The sequence below is a fragment of the Oncorhynchus kisutch genome, linkage group LG6 (assembly GCF_002021735.2).
Source record: "Oncorhynchus kisutch isolate 150728-3 linkage group LG6, Okis_V2, whole genome shotgun sequence".
Lineage (NCBI taxonomy): Eukaryota > Metazoa > Chordata > Actinopteri > Salmoniformes > Salmonidae > Oncorhynchus > Oncorhynchus kisutch.
In genome coordinates this window covers 19,069,884-19,087,368 of record NC_034179.2, presented here as the reverse complement: position 1 = coordinate 19,087,368, position 17,485 = coordinate 19,069,884, and the positions used below count along the sequence as shown (strand labels likewise).

Genomic DNA, 17,485 nt, shown 5'->3' with positions numbered 1-17,485 from the left:
TACAGTGCCTAGCGAAAGTATTCGGCCCCCTTGAACTTTGCGACCTTTTGCCACATTTCAGGCTTCAAACATAAAGATATAAAACTGTATTTTTTTGTGAAGAATCAACAACAAGTGGGACACAATCATAAAGTGGAACGACATTTATTGGATATTTCAAACTTTTTTAACAAACAAAAACTAAAAAATTGGGCGTGCAGAATTATTCAGCCCCTTTACTTTCAGTGCAGCAAACCCTCTCCAGAAGTTCAGTGAGGATCTCTGAATGATCCAATGTTGACCTAAATGACTAATGATGATAAATACAATCCACCTGTGTGTAATCAAGTCTCTGTATAAATGCACCTGCACTGTGATAGTCTCAGAGGTCCGTTAAAAGCGCAGAGAGCATCATGAAGAACAAGGAACACACCGGGCAGGTCCGAGATACTGTTGTGAAGAAGTTTAAAGCCGGATTTGGATACAAAAAGATTTCCCAAGCTTTAAACATCCCAAGGAGCACTGTGCAAGCGATAATATTGAAATGGAAGGAGTATCAGACCACTGCAAATCTACCAAGACCTGGCCGTCCCTCTAAACTTTCAGCTCATACAAGGAGAAGACTGATCAGAGATGCAGCCAAGAGGCCCATGATCACTCTGGATGAACTGCAGAGATCTACAGCTGAGGTGGGAGACTCTGTCCATAGGACAACAATCAGTCGTATATTGCACAAATCTGGCCTTTATGGAAGAGTGGCAAGAAGAAAGCCATTTCTTAAAGATATCCATAAAAAGTGTCGTTTAAAGTTTGCCACAAGCCACCTGGGAGACACACCAAACATGTGGAAGAAGGTGCTCTGGTCAGATGAAACCAAAATTGAACTTTTTGGCAACAATGCAAAACATTATGTTTGGCGTAAAAGCAACACAGCTCATCACCCTGAACACACCATCCCCAGTGTCAAACATGGTGGTGGCAGCATCATGGTTTGGGCCTGCTTTTCTTCAGCAGGGACAGGGAAGATGGTTAAAATTGATGGGAAGATGGATGGAGCCTAATACAGGACCATTCTGGAAGAAAACCTGATGGAGTCTGCAAAAGACCTGAGACTGGGACGGAGATTTGTCTTCCAACAAGACAATGATCCAAAACATAAAGCAAAATCTACAATGGAATGGTTCAAAAATAAACATATCCAGGTGTTAGAATGGCCAAGTCAAAGTCCAGACCTGAATCCAATCAAGAATCTGTGGAAAGAACTGAAAACTGCTGTTCACAAATGCTCTCCATCCAACGTCACTGAGCTCGAGCTGTTTTGCAAGGAGGAATGGGAAAAAATTTCAGTCTCTCGATGTGCAAAACTGATAGAGACATACCCCAAGCGACTTACAGCTGTAATCGCAGCAAAAGGTGGCGCTACAAAGTATTAACTTAAAGGGGCGGAATAATTTTGCACGCCCAATTTTTCAGTTTTTGATTTGTTAAAAAAGTTTGAAATATCCAATAAATGTCTTTCCACTTCATGATTGTGTCCCACTTGTTGTTGATTCTTCACAAAAAAATACAGTTTTATATCTTTGTTTGAAGCCTGAAATGTGGCAAAAGGTCGCAAAGTTCAAGGGGGCCGAATACTTTCGCAAGGCACTGTACTTTTCAAAAGGGGATATTAGGCTAATCAAACTGTAGTGGTTTCTTTTCTATAGGTAGACATAGGCCCCTTTTCAGGTTGATGTAAACATAGAGATAGAAACACATATTTTGTCAGAATGTGACCTTTGACCTGTACTTCCCCTACAGGGATCATCTCAACTCCAATCAGTGTGAAGGTTCCTCTGTGGTCCTCTGGCTTTTGCACAGCGCTGGAGGCTAAAGACAAGCTCATGGACATCATTAAAGACAAGCTGGCGTGTCAGAGACAGGGGTGAGTCCATACATATGTTGTCATAGACACACAACCTTGTGGTCACATTGTCACTTTCTCTTATTAATGCTTTCTCATTTACTATCTCTTTCTCTCGCTCTGTAGGTTTGTAGGTTATCTCCGTGATCTACCTCTCCCTGATGCCAGTTGTGCCTCCCAGCATCTGCTGTTGTTCATCTCTGCTCTGATCCCCAAAGCCCTGGCATCCTTACTCACCTCCTTCACCCTGGTTCTGAGTGGCGCAGGCAAGGTGAGACGGCCCGGTTCTCTTACTAAACTTTCAGAGCACGGGAACGTACTTTAAATCATGTTGTTACATTGTAGTAACAACTACACAGCTTTGGATTAGTGTAGTACTGCGGCAATCCTGTACGAACACTAACGCTTCATTTTTTTCGTCAGAAGGAAATTAGGAATCGTGCGAGGGCAGACCCTGATTACCTTTACTACGTCCTCCTGGAAGTACAGAGACTTTGGCCTCCGTTCATTGGTGGAAGGAGAATAGCCAATCAAGTGAGTCCACTACATTGCTTGTTATCAATAACGTTTGATCTGATATCTTACCTCTCTCTGTCCATTCATGATCTGAGCTCAAGGGGGAGTAGCATGCCCACAAATAGATCTCTAAATAAGTCTGCTTGTAAAGGGAACATCATGTATTTTCCTAGACTTATGATAGCCAACTGTGATCTCCCTGCGGCACGCAGTGACAATTAACTTCTTTCTAAGTTGTTTAAAATGATGAATGACAAGTATGTTCACATGTTCCCCAGTTGATATCCTCTATGGATGATTATCTTTCTGAAATATTGCATGAGCAGCCCAAGCATACAGTTATCGAGTATACAGCTATCGACTCTTCATCTCATTGTATTCTATGTCTGATAACAGGAAGGCTATTCATTAAAACAGGCCTCCTACATCCAAGTCAATGTTTATGATGCAGAAATGAATGCATTGTGTGACAAAAAATAAGCTATTGAGTATTGTATAATGGTTGTTTTTAGTAATAGAGCTGTCAGCCAGTAGATTATTGGCTTACTGTGATTGTCATCTCTTCATTGTTCACTGGCTGGCTTTGTAATGAAAATGGTCCAGTTGATGACGTCCATCTTGGAATAGTGTGACCTCATGCCTCTTCACGCAACAACAACAGCCCATGAGGGGAATTGATTGGGCTCAAATTGATTGACCCTCTTACCCAAGGGCTGTGTTTGCTTTATGAGTGGAAAAAGTAATAGCATTTGCAATGGCTTAAATTGTTTACTAGCTAGTATGTTGTGTAATTTATTTTTCACCTTTTTTAACACGGAGTGAGTATAGTTAGCATAATCTTTGAACTTTTATTTTTTATTAGGAAAATTCTTCAATTGGTCTGATGTAGAGATATCTCCCTGTGTGAGTCCTGGCCTGGAGAGGTTGTTAATAATAAGTGATTTTGGACTTCAACCAGCCGGTGAGGTGTTGACACAACTAGGAGCAGAAAAAAACAAGTATTGAGATTAATCAGGCCCAAACAGGTGGTTATAGATGCACATTTAATCAAAATAGTTCATGAATATGAATCTGTTGTGCAGAGTGAACTGTCAGGGTGACAGAGTGTTGGGGAGGATAGAGAGGGAGAGGATGATAGAGAGGGATAGGGGAGGAGGGAGGGATGGAGAAGGAGGAAGGGAGAGGAGCCCTGAGTTTCTGGTCGTCTTGCCTCAGAGCCCAGCTCCCAGTAGACCTAGCAGCCACAGGGAAATACAGCTGGGCCTCTTCTGCCTTTGGGCCATAGCAACACACACAGAAAGTCACTAACACACATTTTCATATCAGAATATTTTTAGTCGTGAATTAATTAACATTGCCAAACACTCTGTACTGCACATTTAATTTTCTCCAGGGTTGTCGGGAAAAGGAACATTTTGTGACTCACCCTCCTCCCACTCCATCGATGGTAGTCAGTGAACTGTGGTTATGTCCACAGTCTCACATGTAGATTGGGATGTTTGGCTCCTGTTTGCCTGTGAGTGTTAATGTCACTTTGGTAACAGAAAGGTGTGTGAATGGGTGTTACATATTCATGATGGAGGTGGAAGGAGGGGGGAGGCACCATGTGTGTGTGTAACAGTATAGCCTCCGTCCGTACCCGGGCTCGAACCAGGGAGAGCAAGTGAGAGGGACCCTCTGCACACACAGACAACTGACACCCATGAAGCATCGTTACCCATCACGCCACAAAAGCCACGGCCCCTGCGAAGAAAGGGGAACAACTACTTCAGGTCTCAGAGCGAGTGACGTCACCACCGTTAACTAGCCAGCCATTTCACATCAGTTACACTCACCCCCCTTTTGACGACCTCCTTTTTTTACGCAGCAACCAGTGATCCTGGTCAACAGCATCAACGTAACAGTATTGCTTCCGTCCCCTCGTCCGACCCGGGCTCGAACCAGGGACCCTTTGCACACATCAACAACAGTCACCCACAAAGCATCGTTACCCATCACTCCACAAAAGCCGCGGCCCTTGCGGAGCAAGGGGAGCAACTACTTCAGGTCTCAGAGCGAGTGATGTCACCGATTGAAACAATATTAGCGCGCACCACCGCTAACTAGCCAGCTATTTCACATCAGTTAGGGCAACACCGCTAACTAGCTAGCCATTTCACATCAGGAAATGGAACCCTATTTTTACCAGAGCCCTAGTAGTGACAAATAGGGTGCCATTTGGGACACTTTCCTTGTCATGTGCTCTCACGGCTCCCCCTCCTTCCCTCCCTTCCTTTCTCCTGTCCTCTATCCCGGCTGGTTGGATGAATAATGGATACCCACACACCCAGGTTATGATGGGTAATTGATTGAGGCGGTAAACACTGATGTTACAGGGAGGGAGGGAGGGAGGGAGGGAGGGAGGGAGGGAGGGAGGGGGAGGGAGGGAGGGGGAGGGAGGGAGGGAGAGGGAGAGGGAGGGAGAGGGAGAGGGAGAGGGAGAGAGAGAGAGAGACTGACTCTACGCCTAACCACTTCTGGGAAAATTGGAAAACACTAAACAAACAACACAAAGAATTATCTTTCCAAAATGGAGATGTATGGGTAAACCACTTCTCCAATCTTTTTGGCTCTATAATAAAGAGCAAAAACATATACATGATCAAATACAGATCTTAGAATCAACTATCAAAGACTACCAGAACCCACTGGATTCTCCAATTACATTGAATGAGTTACAGGACAAAATAAAAACCCTCCAACCCAAAAAGGCCTGTGGTGTTGATGGTATCCTCAATGAAATGATCAAATATACAGACAACAAATTCCAATTGGCTATACTAAAACTCTTTAACATCATACTTAGCTCTGGCATCTTCCCCAATATTTGGAACCAAGGACTGATCACCCCAATCCACAAAAGTGGAGACAAATTTGACCCCAATAACTACCGTGGAATATGTGTCAACAGTAACCTTGGGAAAATCCTCTGCATTATCATTAACAGCAGACTCGTACATTTCCTCAATGAAAACAATGTACTGAGCAAATGTCAAATTGGCTTTTTACCAAATTACCGTACAACAGACCATGTATTCACCCTGCACACCCTAATTGACAACCAAACAAACCAAAACAAAGGCAAAGTCTTCTCATGCTTTGTTGATTTCAAAAAAGCCTTCGACTCAATTTGGCATGAGGGCCTGCTATACAAACTAATGGAAAGTGGGGTTGGGGGTAAAACATATGACATTATAAAATCCATGTACACAAACAACAAGTGTGCGGTTCAAATTGGCAAAAAACACACACATTTCTTCACACAAGGTCGTGGGGTTAGACAGGGATGCAGCTTAAGCCCCACCCTCTTCAACATATATATCAACGAATTGGCGCGGGCACTAGAAAAGTCTGCAGCACCCGGCCTCCCCCTGCTAGAATCCGAAGTCAAATGTCTGCTGTTTGCTGATGATCTGGTGCTTCTGTCACCAACCAAGGAGGGCCTACAGCAGCACCTAGATCTTATGCACAGATTCTGTCAGACCTGGGCCCTGACAGTAAATCTCAGTAAGACCAAAATAATGGTGTTCCAAAAAAGGTCCAGTCACCAGGACCACAAATACAAATTCCATCTAGACACTGTTGCCCTAGAGCACACAAAAAACTATACATACCTTGGCCTAAACATCAGCGCCACAGGTAACTTCCACAAAGCTGTGAACGATCTGAGAGACAAGGCAAGAAGGGCATTCTATGCCATCAAAAGGAACAAATTTCAACATACCAATTAAGATTTGGCTAAAAATACTTGAATCAGTCATAGAGCCCATTGCCCTTTATGGTTGTGAGGTCTGGGGTCCGCTCACCAACCAAGACTTCACAAAATGGGACAAACACCAAATTGAGACTCTGCACGCAGAATTCTGCAAAAATATCCTCCGTGTACAACGTAGAACACCAAATAATGCATGCAGAGCAGAATTAGGCTGATACCCACTAATTATCAAAATCCAGAAAAGAGCCGTTAAATTCTACAACCACCTAAAAGGAAGCGATTCCCAAACCTTCCATAACAAAGCCATCACCTACAGAGAGATGAACCTGGAGAAGAGTCCCCTAAGCAAGCTGGTCCTGGGGCTCTGTTCACAAACACAAACACACCCTACAGAGCCCCAGGACAACAGCACAATTAGACCCAACCAAATCATGAGAAAACAAAAAGATAATTACTTGACACATTGGAAAGAATTAACAAAAAAAACTGAGCAAACTAGAATGCTATTTGGCCCTACACAGAGAGTATACAGAGGCAGAATACCTGACCACTGTGACTGACCCAAACTTAAGGAAAGCTTTGACTATGTACAGACTCAGTGAACATAGCCTTGCTATTGAGAAAGGCCGCCGTAGACAGACATGGCTCTCAAGAGAAGACAGGCTATGTGCTCATTGCCCACAAAATGAGGTGGAAACTGAGCTGCAGTTCCTAACCTCCTGCCCAATGTATGACCATATTAGAGAGACCTATTTCCCTCAGATAACACAGATCCACAAAGAATTTGAAAACAAATCCAATTTTGAAAAACTCCCATATCTACTGGGTGAAATTCCACAGTGTGCCATCACAGCAGCAAGATTTGTGACCTGTTGCCACGAGAAAAGGGCAACCAGTGAAGAACAAACACCATTGTAAATACAACCCATATTTATGCTTATTTATTTTATCTTGTGTCCTTTAACCATTTGTACATTGTTAAAACACTGTATATATACAATATGACATTTGTAATGTCTTTATTTTTTTGAGACTTCTTTATGTGTAATGTTTACTGTTAATTTTTGTTGTTTTTCACTTTATATATTCACTTTGTATGTTGTCTACCTCACTTGCTTTGGCAATGTTAACACATGTTTCCCATGCCAATAAAGCCCTTGAATTGAATTGAATTGAATTCAGAAAGAGAGAGGAAGGGGGCTGGACCATTTTTTTTTGTTTGGTGGGCTGGTCGAAATTGACACACACAAAAATATATATTTTTAGAAATAAAACAATTTAAAAAGGGCCTGTTAAGATGTTTTTTATATATACATTTGTGCAATTTCGCAGTTATAATAATCTATAATGAGCCTTTGGCTGATCAGTGGGTAATGGCCTGCCCCCCTACCAAGATGTGCCGGCCTGGTTTTCTGATAGGCTGAGCTGAGGTTATGCAAACTCATGTTCAAAAGTCAAACACGGCATCAGCAAAGTGACCTGCTCCGACTCTGTCATCAGTTAGACAGCCAAGATCATGGGTCGTAAAAAACAGAAAAGGTTGAGGTAGATACTGTATGTAGATATCACAGGAGGAGGCTGAGGCAAGAATGGCTAGTAACAGTGACTAAGGTTCAGGGCAGGGTATGGCTAGTGATGACTGTCTATTGACACAAACGTGTGTCAATCAAATTTACATCATAATATTTTTTTGCTCGGACTCTGTCTCAACCCCACTGCAACCGACTGTGTCTACATTCAGCATCTGCGGTGGAAAGTGACAGAGCTACAGCGCTGTTTGTCAGACCAGGAGACATCCCGAAAATCAGTCTTCTCACAAAAACGTCTGTGGTGTCTGAAAGTTTTGGCTTACTAACTAATATGACCACTCTATGGAAAGATGAGACTCTCACGAACATGACAGGGATATGAACTTGAATATTTCCATAAACACTCCAGCTAACTGGTCTGCACATGCTCTGAGGACGCGGCTTGGGATGCTGTCTAGGCCGACAGCTTTCTGAGAGTTAACACGCTTAAATGACTTACGTCGGCAACGGAGGCGTCAGTGGCTGGCTGGCTTTCCCTTTTTAATCCTTAATTATCTGGTGTCCTTGACGTCGAATTGCGGTCCTTGTAGCCATCCCGGAAGGGAGAGTAGCAAAGATCAAGAGTTTGTGATGCACGTGTAGCACCGGTGATGTGTTGATAGAATTTGGTTTTCCTCAGATTTCCTTAATTAAAGTCCCCAGCTACAAAAAAATGTGGCCTCAAGATATGCGGTTTTCAGTTTGCACATAGTCCAGTGTAGTTCCATGAGAGCCGTCGTGGTGTCTGCTTGGGGGGAATGTACACGGCAGTGATGATGAGCGAAGAAAATTATCCCGGGAGGTAATTTTTCCGCTCCATTGGCCAATGTGCAATCACTGGAGAATATACTGGATGATCTCCGTTCGAGACTATCCTACCAACGGGACATTAAAAACTGTAATATCTTATGTTTCACCAAGTCGTGGCTGAACAACGACACAGATAATATACAGTTGGCTGGGTTTTCCGTGCATCGGCAGGACAGAACAGCTATGTCTGGTAAGACGAGGGGTGGGAGTGTGTGTCTAATTGTCAATAACAGCTGGTTCGTGATGTCTAATATTGAGGAAGTCTTGAGGTATTGCTCGCCTGTGGTAGAGTACCTCATGATAAGCTGTAGACCACACTATCTACCAAGTGAGTCTATATTTTTCGTAGCCATCTATTTACCACCACAAACTGATGCTGGCACTAAGACCACCCTCAACGAGCTGTATAAGGCCATAAGCAAAAAAGAAAATTATCATTCAGAAACGCCGCTCCTAGTGGTCGGTGACTTTAATGCAGCCAAACTTATAACTGTTTTACCTCATTTCTACCAGCATGTCACATATGCAACTAGAGGAGAGAAAAACTAGACCTGCTTTACTCCACACACAGACACATACAAAGCTCTCCCTCGCCCTCCATTTGGCAAATCTGACCATAATTCTCTCCTCCTGATTCCTGCTTACAAGCAAAAACTAAAGCAGGACGTACCAGTGACTCACTCAATACAGAAGTGGTCAGATGACGAGGATGCTACACTACAGGACTGTTTTGCTAGCACAGACTGGGATATGTTCCGGGATACATCCAGTGGCATTGAGGAGTATACCACCTCAGTCACCGGATTCATCAATAAGTGCAGCGACAACGTCATCCCCACAGTGATCCCAACCAGAAGCCTTGGATTACAGGCAACATCCGCACCGAGCTATAGGCTAGAGCAGCAGCTTTCAAAGAGCAGGACACAAATCCAGAAGCTTATAAGAAATCAGATGGAGCATCAAACAGGCATAGCGTCAATACAGGACTAAAATGTAACCCTACTACACCGGCTCTGACGCTCGTCGGATGTGGCAAGGCTTGCAAACTATTACGGACTACAAAGTGAAACCCAGCCGCGAGCTGCCCGGTGACGCAAGCCTACCAGACGAGCTAAATGCCTTTTATGCTCGCTTCGAGGCAAGAAACACTGAAGCATGTATGAGAGCACCAGCTGTTCCGGACGACTGTGGGAAAACGCTCTCTGTAGCCGATGTGAGTAAGATCTTTAAAACAGATCAACATTCACAAGGCCGCGGGGCCAGACGGATCACCAGGACCTGTACTCAGAGAGTGCAAGGACCAACTGCCAAGTGTCTTCACTGACATTTTAGACCTCTCCCTGACCGAGTCTGTAATAACTACATGTTTCAAGCAGACCACCTTAGTCCCTGTGCCCAAGAAAGCGAAAGTAATCTGCCTAAATGACTACCGTAGCCATGAAGTGCTTTGAAAGGCTAGTCATTGCTCACATCAACACCATCATCCCGGAAACCCTAGACCCATTCCAATTTACATACTGCCCCAACAGATCCACAGATGACGCAATCTCAATTGCACTCCACACAGCCCTTTCCAATTGACTAGAGCTCAGCATTCAACACCATAGTGCCCACAAAGCTCATCACTAAGCTAAGGACCCTGGGACTAAACACCTCCCTCTGCAACTGGATCCTGGACTTCCTGATGGGCCGCCCCCAGGTGGTAAGGGTAGGCAACAACACATCTGCCACGCTGATCCTCAACACGGTGGCACTTCATGGGTGCAAGCTTAGTCCTTTCCTGTACTCCCTGTTCACCCAAGACTGCATGGCCAAGCATGACTCTAACACTATCATTAAGTTTGCTGATGACCGGCAACGATGAGACAGCCTATAGAGAGGAGGTCAGAGACCTGGCAGTGTGGTGCCAGGACAACAACCTCTCCCTCAATGTGAGCAAGACAAAGGAGCTGATTGTGGACTACAAACAAACTCACCAAGACAGTTGTGAAGAGAGCACGACAACACATTTTCCCCCTCAGGAGACTGAAAAGATTTGTCATGGGTCCCCAGATCCTCAAAAGGTTCTACAGCTGCACCATCGAGAGCATCCTGACCAGTTGCATCACCGCCTGGTATGGAAATTGCTCGGCGTCCGACAGTAAGGCGCTACAGAGGGTTGTTCATATGGCCCAGTACATCACTGGGGTCAAGCTTCCTGCCATCCAGGACCTATGTACTAGGTGGTGTCAGAGGAAGGCCCAAAAAATGGTCAAATACTCCAGTCACCCAAGGTACCGGAGCGCCAAATCTAGGTCCAAAAGGATCCTTAACAGCTTCTACCCCCAAGCCATAAGACTGCTGAACAATTAATCAAATGGCCACCGGACTATTTACATTGACACCCTCCCCCCTTGCCCTTTGTTTTTACACTGCTGCTACTCACTGTTTATTATCTATGCATAGTCACTTTATTCCGACCTACATGTACAAATTACCTTGACTAACCTGTACCACCGCACATTGACTCTGTACCGGTACCCCCTGTATATAGCCTTGTTATTGTTATTTTATTGTGTAACTTTTATTTAATGTTTTACTTTAGTTTATGTAGTAAATCTTTTCTTAACTCGATTTCTTGAACTGCATTGTTGGATAAGGGCTTGTAAGTATGCATTTCACGGTAAGGTCAACACCTGTTGTATTTGGTGCATGTGACAAATACAATTTGATTAGCTTATAGTTACTCCACAATACTAACCTAATTGACAGAGTGAAAAGAAGGAAGCCTGTACAGAATACAAATATTCTAAAACATGCATCCTGTTTGTATCAAGGTACTAAAGTAATACTGCAAAAAAAAAAAACTGAAATGAAAGTGTTCTGTTTGGGGCATCATGTTATGGGTATGCTTGTAATTGTTAAGGGCTGGGGATTGTAAATGTCACTGTAGGCACTGTATGTGTTTGCGTGTGTGGATAGAGGCCTGTGAGTGTGCATATCGCCAGTGCAGGTAGAGTCACTGCAGATAGTCCATACAGATAATCTGGGTAGCCATTGATTAGCTATTCAACAGAGGTGCCAGGCCTTACATGGCATCATTAAGGTTGCGGATTAAGATTCCTGAGCTTTCGGAAAGACGTGAGTAATCCTCTCAAATGGAACGGGGGTGTGTGCAGCAGCATTTTGAGCATGTCCTGTTGTTGCTTGCTGGTGGAATATTAACTGAGGTCAGTGAGTCTCACTGTTCTCTACAATGGACTGACTGGAGATGAGATGTTTCCACTCTGGACAGTCAGAAATAATGAGGAAACACTGACAGACCATCGCCTCTTCTTTCCTGCTCTAGCTAGGCCACTGCGTTCATTGACTTAGCCCTGGACTCTTGGACATCAGCACACTTTGCCTCTGTAAAGTCCTCTGCAACAATCACTCTTGGACTCACGCACTTTATTCTGGAGCTCATGAAAGGCTTTATGTTTCACGTCAGCCGCTGCATCCCCTTTGTGTCAGCCTATGATCAGAGAAGGTCCAGACAGCAACTCCTGAAATCCAGACCCATCTCTGCCCATGTTGTGTTTCTTTCCCTCAGAACCCAGAGCCCCAGCCAGCCCCAGCCCAGCCCAGGTAGGCCCATATGCTGCCTGCTAATGGGGTTATACATAAAACATCCTCATCTGGCCAACTGCCTGCCTGGCTTCCTGATAGAAGGATGTGCATGTCACTGGGAATAAGGACCAGGCCTGATGAGGGGCTGTAGTCTACTGGGGACCTGTGATACATTACTGTAGCTCCTCAGCTTCAATCAGCCCTCTTTAAAAGCCAGGGATCATGAATACAGACATCCTAAATATGTGATATCTCTTTTCCCAGTTTTTAAATAGTTTCATAGAATCTTATTTCCCCAGAATCTCTGCTACTGTACAATGATCAGTGTTCCTTTAAAAAAAACAATGATCAGTATTCCGAGAAGTGTTTTGTCTAGCACTCTGCAGAGTGTGGAGACACATTAAGCAGTGTTTTTCAGAGCCCGTGTGTGTGTTTTTGTGTGTTTGTGTGTGTGCTCATGCCTGCGTGAGTGTGAACCGTGTGTGTGTGAGAATGATCTCTGCTCTGCTCTGAGAGGAGGCTCTCTGTCTGCCCTTGATAAACAGGAAGCAGCTTTTCAATAATGACATCTCAGTGCTTCTCTGTGATGGACTTAATGCCTTAACAAACACCCCACTGCCGCTAAATGAGTTAATGCCTTAACACCCCACTGCCTCTAAATGAGTTAATGCCTTAACAAACACCCCACTGCCTCTAAATGAGTTAATGCCTTAACAAACACCCCACTGCCTCTAAATGAGTTAATGCCTTAACAAACACCCCACTGCCTCTAACTGAGTTAATGCTTTAACAAACAGAGCGAGAGAGATGAAGAATTAGTTATTCCTCTGGATTCCCTCTCTACGTTTTTTGCCAGTCTAAATATATTCAGTAAGTAAATAGTGATTACTAATTATATACAACATTTATGTTTCTAGTAAACTGCAGTATACTTAAGCAATAAGGCACGAGGGAGTGTGGTTTATGGCCAATATACCATGGCTAAGGGCTGTTGTTAAGCACGATGCATCACACCCCTGAGGTGCCTTATTGCTATTATAAACTGGTTATCAATATAATTAGAGCAGTAAAAATAAATGTGGTATACGTGGTATACGGCTGTCAGCCAATCAGCATTCAGGGCTCTAACTACCCAGTTTATAATGTAGAATACTATACTACAGACTGTAGTATTCCTTGATCATGTGTAGTACTTATTATACTGTTGTAGTATACTGTAAAATGCTATGGTAAATACTACAGTATTATCCGCAAAAATAACACTGTGTAATGTTCGCAAAAACACTACAGTCAGCAGAAACACTACACTTTTTGTACTATAGTTAACACTACAGTATTTCATTTGCATATACAGTTGAAGTCGGAAGTTTACATACACTTAGGTTGGAGTCAATAAGTCCACAAATGTCTTGTTAACAAACTATAGTTTTGGCAAGTCAGTTAGGACATCTACTTTGTGCATGACACAAAGTAATTTTCCCAACAATTGTTTACAGACAGATATTTCACTTATATTTCACTGTATCACAATTCCAGTGGGTCAGAAGTTTACATACACTAAGTTAACTGTGCCTTTAAACAGCTTGGAAAATTCCAGAAAATGATATCATGGCTTTAGAAGCTTACGATAGGCTAATTGACATCATTTGGGTCAATTGGAGGTGTACCTGTGGATGTATTTCAAGGCCTACCTTCAAACTCAGTGCCTCTTTGCTTGACATCATGGGAAAATCAAAAGAAATCAGCCAAGACCTCAGAAAACAAATTGTGGACCTCCACAAGTCTGGTTCCTCCTTGGGAGCAATTTCCAAATGCCTGAAGGTACCACGTTCATCTGTACAAGAAAAATAGTACGCAAGTATAAACACCATGGGACTACACAGCCGTCATACTGCTCAGGAAGGAGACGCGTTCTGTCTCCTAGAGATTAACGTACTTTGGTGCGAAAAGTGCAAATCAATCCCAGAATAACAGCAAAGGACCTTGTGAAGATGCTGGAGGAAACAGGTACAAAACTATCTATATCCACAGTAAAACGAGTCCCATATCGACATAACCTGAAAGGCCGTTCAGCAAGCAAGAAGCCACTGCTCCAAAACCGCCATAAAAAAAGCCAGACTACGGTTTGCAACTGCACATGGGGACAAAGATCGTACTTTTTCCTCTGATCTGATGAAACAAAAATAGAACTGTTTAGCCATAATAACCATCGTTATGTTTGGAGGAAAAAAGGGGGACACTTGCAAGCTGAAGAACACCATCCCAACCATGAAGCACAGGGGTGACAGCATCATGCTGTGGGGGTGCTTTGCTGCAGGAGGGACTGGTGCACTTCACAAAATAGATGGCATCATGAGGTAAGAAAATTATGAGGATATATTGAAGCAACATCTCAAGACATCAGTCAGGAAGTTGAAGCTTGGTCGCAAATGGGTCTTCCAAATGGACAATGACCCCAAGCATACTTCCAAAGTTGTGGCAAAATGGCTTAAGGACAACAAAGTCAAGGTATTGGAGTGGCCATCACAAAGCCCTGACCTCAATCCTATAGCAAATTTGTGGGCAGAACTGAAAAAGCATGTGCGGACAAGGAGGCACACAAACCTAACTCAGTTACACCAGCTCTGTCAGGAGGAATTCACCCAACTTATTGTAGGAAGCTTGTGGAAGGCTACCAGAAATGTTTGACCCAAGTTAAACAATTTAAAGGTAATTCTACCAAATACTAATTGAGTGTATACTACAGTTTTCTTTTACTACAGTATTTATACTATAGTTAACTGTAAATACTACAGTATACTACAGTAAATAAATCAAATCAAATTGTATTTGTCACATACACATGGTTAGCAGATGTTAGTGCGAGTGTAGCGAAATGCTTGTGCTTCTAGTTCCGACAATGCAGTAATAACCAACAAGTAATCTAGCTAACAATTCCAAAACTACTACCTTATAGACACAAGTGTAAGGGGATAAAGAATATGTACATAAAGATATATGAATGAGTGATGGTACAGAGCGGCATAGGCAAGATACAGTAGATGGTATTGAGTGCAGTATATACATATGAGAAGAGTATGTAAACAGAGGGGCATAGTTAAAGTGGCTAGTGATACATGTATTACATAAGGATGCAGTAGATGATATAGAGTACAGTGTATACGTATACATATGAGATGAATAATGTACTACAGTGAATACCTCAGTCAAGTCTGCAAAAACACTAAAGTACTATAGTATTTATACCACGTTGAGTTATTATCAAATGACTGCCCTCACAACTCAATTCCAGTCTCCTACTGTTTTATTCACTCCAAAGGACACTACTCTGGGAGGCTTCCACATTCCCAAGGCTTACGCTGCTATGTACATCAGCCACGCCATCCACCGCGACCCGGAAGTGTTCCACCAGCCAGAGGACTTCCTGCCAGAGAGGTGGTGTGGAAGGTGAGGACTTTACACAGAAACCCTTCTCTTTTTGCTTTTACAGTAGCATCGTTCACTTCTTTGCTCAAACAGGCCAACCTCCACCTATACTAAGATCTTCTGTCTGAGCACACAGCTGTGCCTCAGTGTTAAACAGTTTACCAAATCAAAAGGAATGTTTTGTTCTGACCTTGTCCTGTCTCTGTGTGTGTGCCTCTGTCCATGCCGGTAGCCAGGCTGCAGCTGGAGTTGAGCAGTTTTATCAGTATTGTCTCTTTCTCTCTCTTTCCTTCTCTCTATTTCTCTCTCTCAGCTTTTTTTTTGTCTAACAGCTTTCTCTCTCTCTGCAGGGATTTATTCTGGTATTATTCTCCCTCTTTTCTTTACCGTGACCTGGGTGACCCCTTGCATTCTCCAGCTCACTTCACAGACACCTGGGGCTCGGGTTTAAAAATAACACCCTCTGTGCTGAGAACATGTTATGTATTCTCTCGTCCTCCCTCTTTCTTACTTACTTTCTTTCTTTTGCTTTGAAGCTTCCTGTGTTTGTGTGTGTATACATTAGGTTGAACTCTTTACTCCAGTGTTCATGAGTTCCCTTGAATCATTAGAGAGTGTGTCCTCTGAGTGCATCACTGAGCCCAGGCTGGAAAAACAGCCAATTAATAAGGTCTCAGGACAACTCTCACATACTCTCAAATTTCCAATAACATATCCACAAATGTACTCTATTTTGTCTAATACCTTTAGAATATAGCCCATGTAATGTAAGGATTTTATATTTTTGCCATTATTGGATGATGAGCTTGAGATTAACATTTTAGATATGCTGATGATTAATCTATTCAATGGAGTTACCATCTGGTGTTGCCTGTGGTTCTAAAGGAGGGACTTCTATATTGTGAGCTCATCTTGTCCTGTTCTGAAGGATTTACCATAGAAATAGATACATTAATATATATGGGATTTATCTTTATCTCTATTCTATGGGAGAGGCTGATCATGAGAACAACTGAGTATCAGAGATACTGTTGCTAAGGCTGTCAATGCTTAGCGCCCAAAGATCTGGCAAGAGACAAAATGAGTCATACAGTTATAGTGTTACAGTGAAATTCTGTGGTAAAACTGTGATAATGTCTGATAAGCGCATTATAACAATGTGTGAAATTCATACCATGACTGATGAATCAATAAACAATGTTCAGGGTAGGTGCTCTGATGATGGGGGGGGGTTCACTGAGAGAGAGAGAGAGAGAGAGAGAGAGAGAGAGAGAGAGAGAGAGAGAGAAATAGTAAGACGGTTAGAAAGGTGGAGACGGTGAATCCTACTGGCCTAATTGTCATTTGGATGCACACAGATGCTGCATGGCATGATCCATGATGGGACCTGGCTTGTTCGCCGTGTATGAGGTCACAGTGAGTGGTGGTTCACTTCCGGTTCCTATCTCACCAGCTGTGACGTCCTCTGATGAGGGTAGGGCTTCAGACTACTGGGGGGTGGGGGGTAGCAGAGCTCAGTGAGAGGAGAGAGGCCTGAGGAATGCAGGGGATGGGGGTAGCAGTGCTCAGTGAGAGGAGAGAGGCCTGAGGATGGCAGGGGATGGGGGTAGCAGAGCTCAGTGAGAGGAGAGAGGCCTGAGGATGGCAGGGGATGGGGGTAGCAGTGCTCAGTGAGAGGAGAGAGGCCTGAGGATGGCCTGAGGATGGCAGGGTATGGGGGATAGCAGTCCTCAGTGAGAAGAGAGAGGCCTGAGGATGGCCTGAGGATGGCAGGGGGTGGGGGTAGCAGTGCTCAGAGAGAGGAGAGAGGCCTGAGGATGGCAGGGGATGGGGGTAGCAGTGCTCAGTGAGAGGAGAGAGGCCTGAGGATGGCAGGGGATGGGGGTAGCAGTGCTCAGTAAGAGGAGAGAGGCCTGAGGATGGCCTGAGGATGGCAGGGGA

At 43.7% G+C, this 17,485-nt stretch overlaps 1 protein-coding gene and 1 long non-coding RNA gene across 3 annotated transcripts in view; one reads left to right on the top strand and one right to left on the bottom strand.

Moving 5' to 3' along the window:
• Positions 1-17,485, top strand: part of LOC109892462 (putative cytochrome P450 120) — a 51,295-nt gene that overhangs the window by 4,045 nt on the left and 29,765 nt on the right. Inside the window, exons 6-9 of one of the 2 annotated variants that reach the window (XM_020485013.2) lie at positions 1,780-1,903; positions 2,009-2,153; positions 2,306-2,416; positions 15,438-15,565. In XM_020485013.2, the coding sequence (XP_020340602.1) occupies positions 1,780-1,903; positions 2,009-2,153; positions 2,306-2,416; positions 15,438-15,565 (508 nt within the window). The remainder of the gene's footprint in view (positions 1-1,779; positions 1,904-2,008; positions 2,154-2,305; positions 2,417-15,437; positions 15,566-17,485) is intronic. The other variant, XM_031826354.1, reaches the window with a different exon arrangement.
• LOC116374356 (uncharacterized) lies at positions 3,425-4,083 on the bottom strand. The gene is made up of 2 exons (XR_004210210.1): positions 3,825-4,083; positions 3,425-3,670 (listed from the first exon to the last, which is right to left on the bottom strand). It is a non-coding gene; the product is annotated as an uncharacterized LOC116374356 (long non-coding RNA).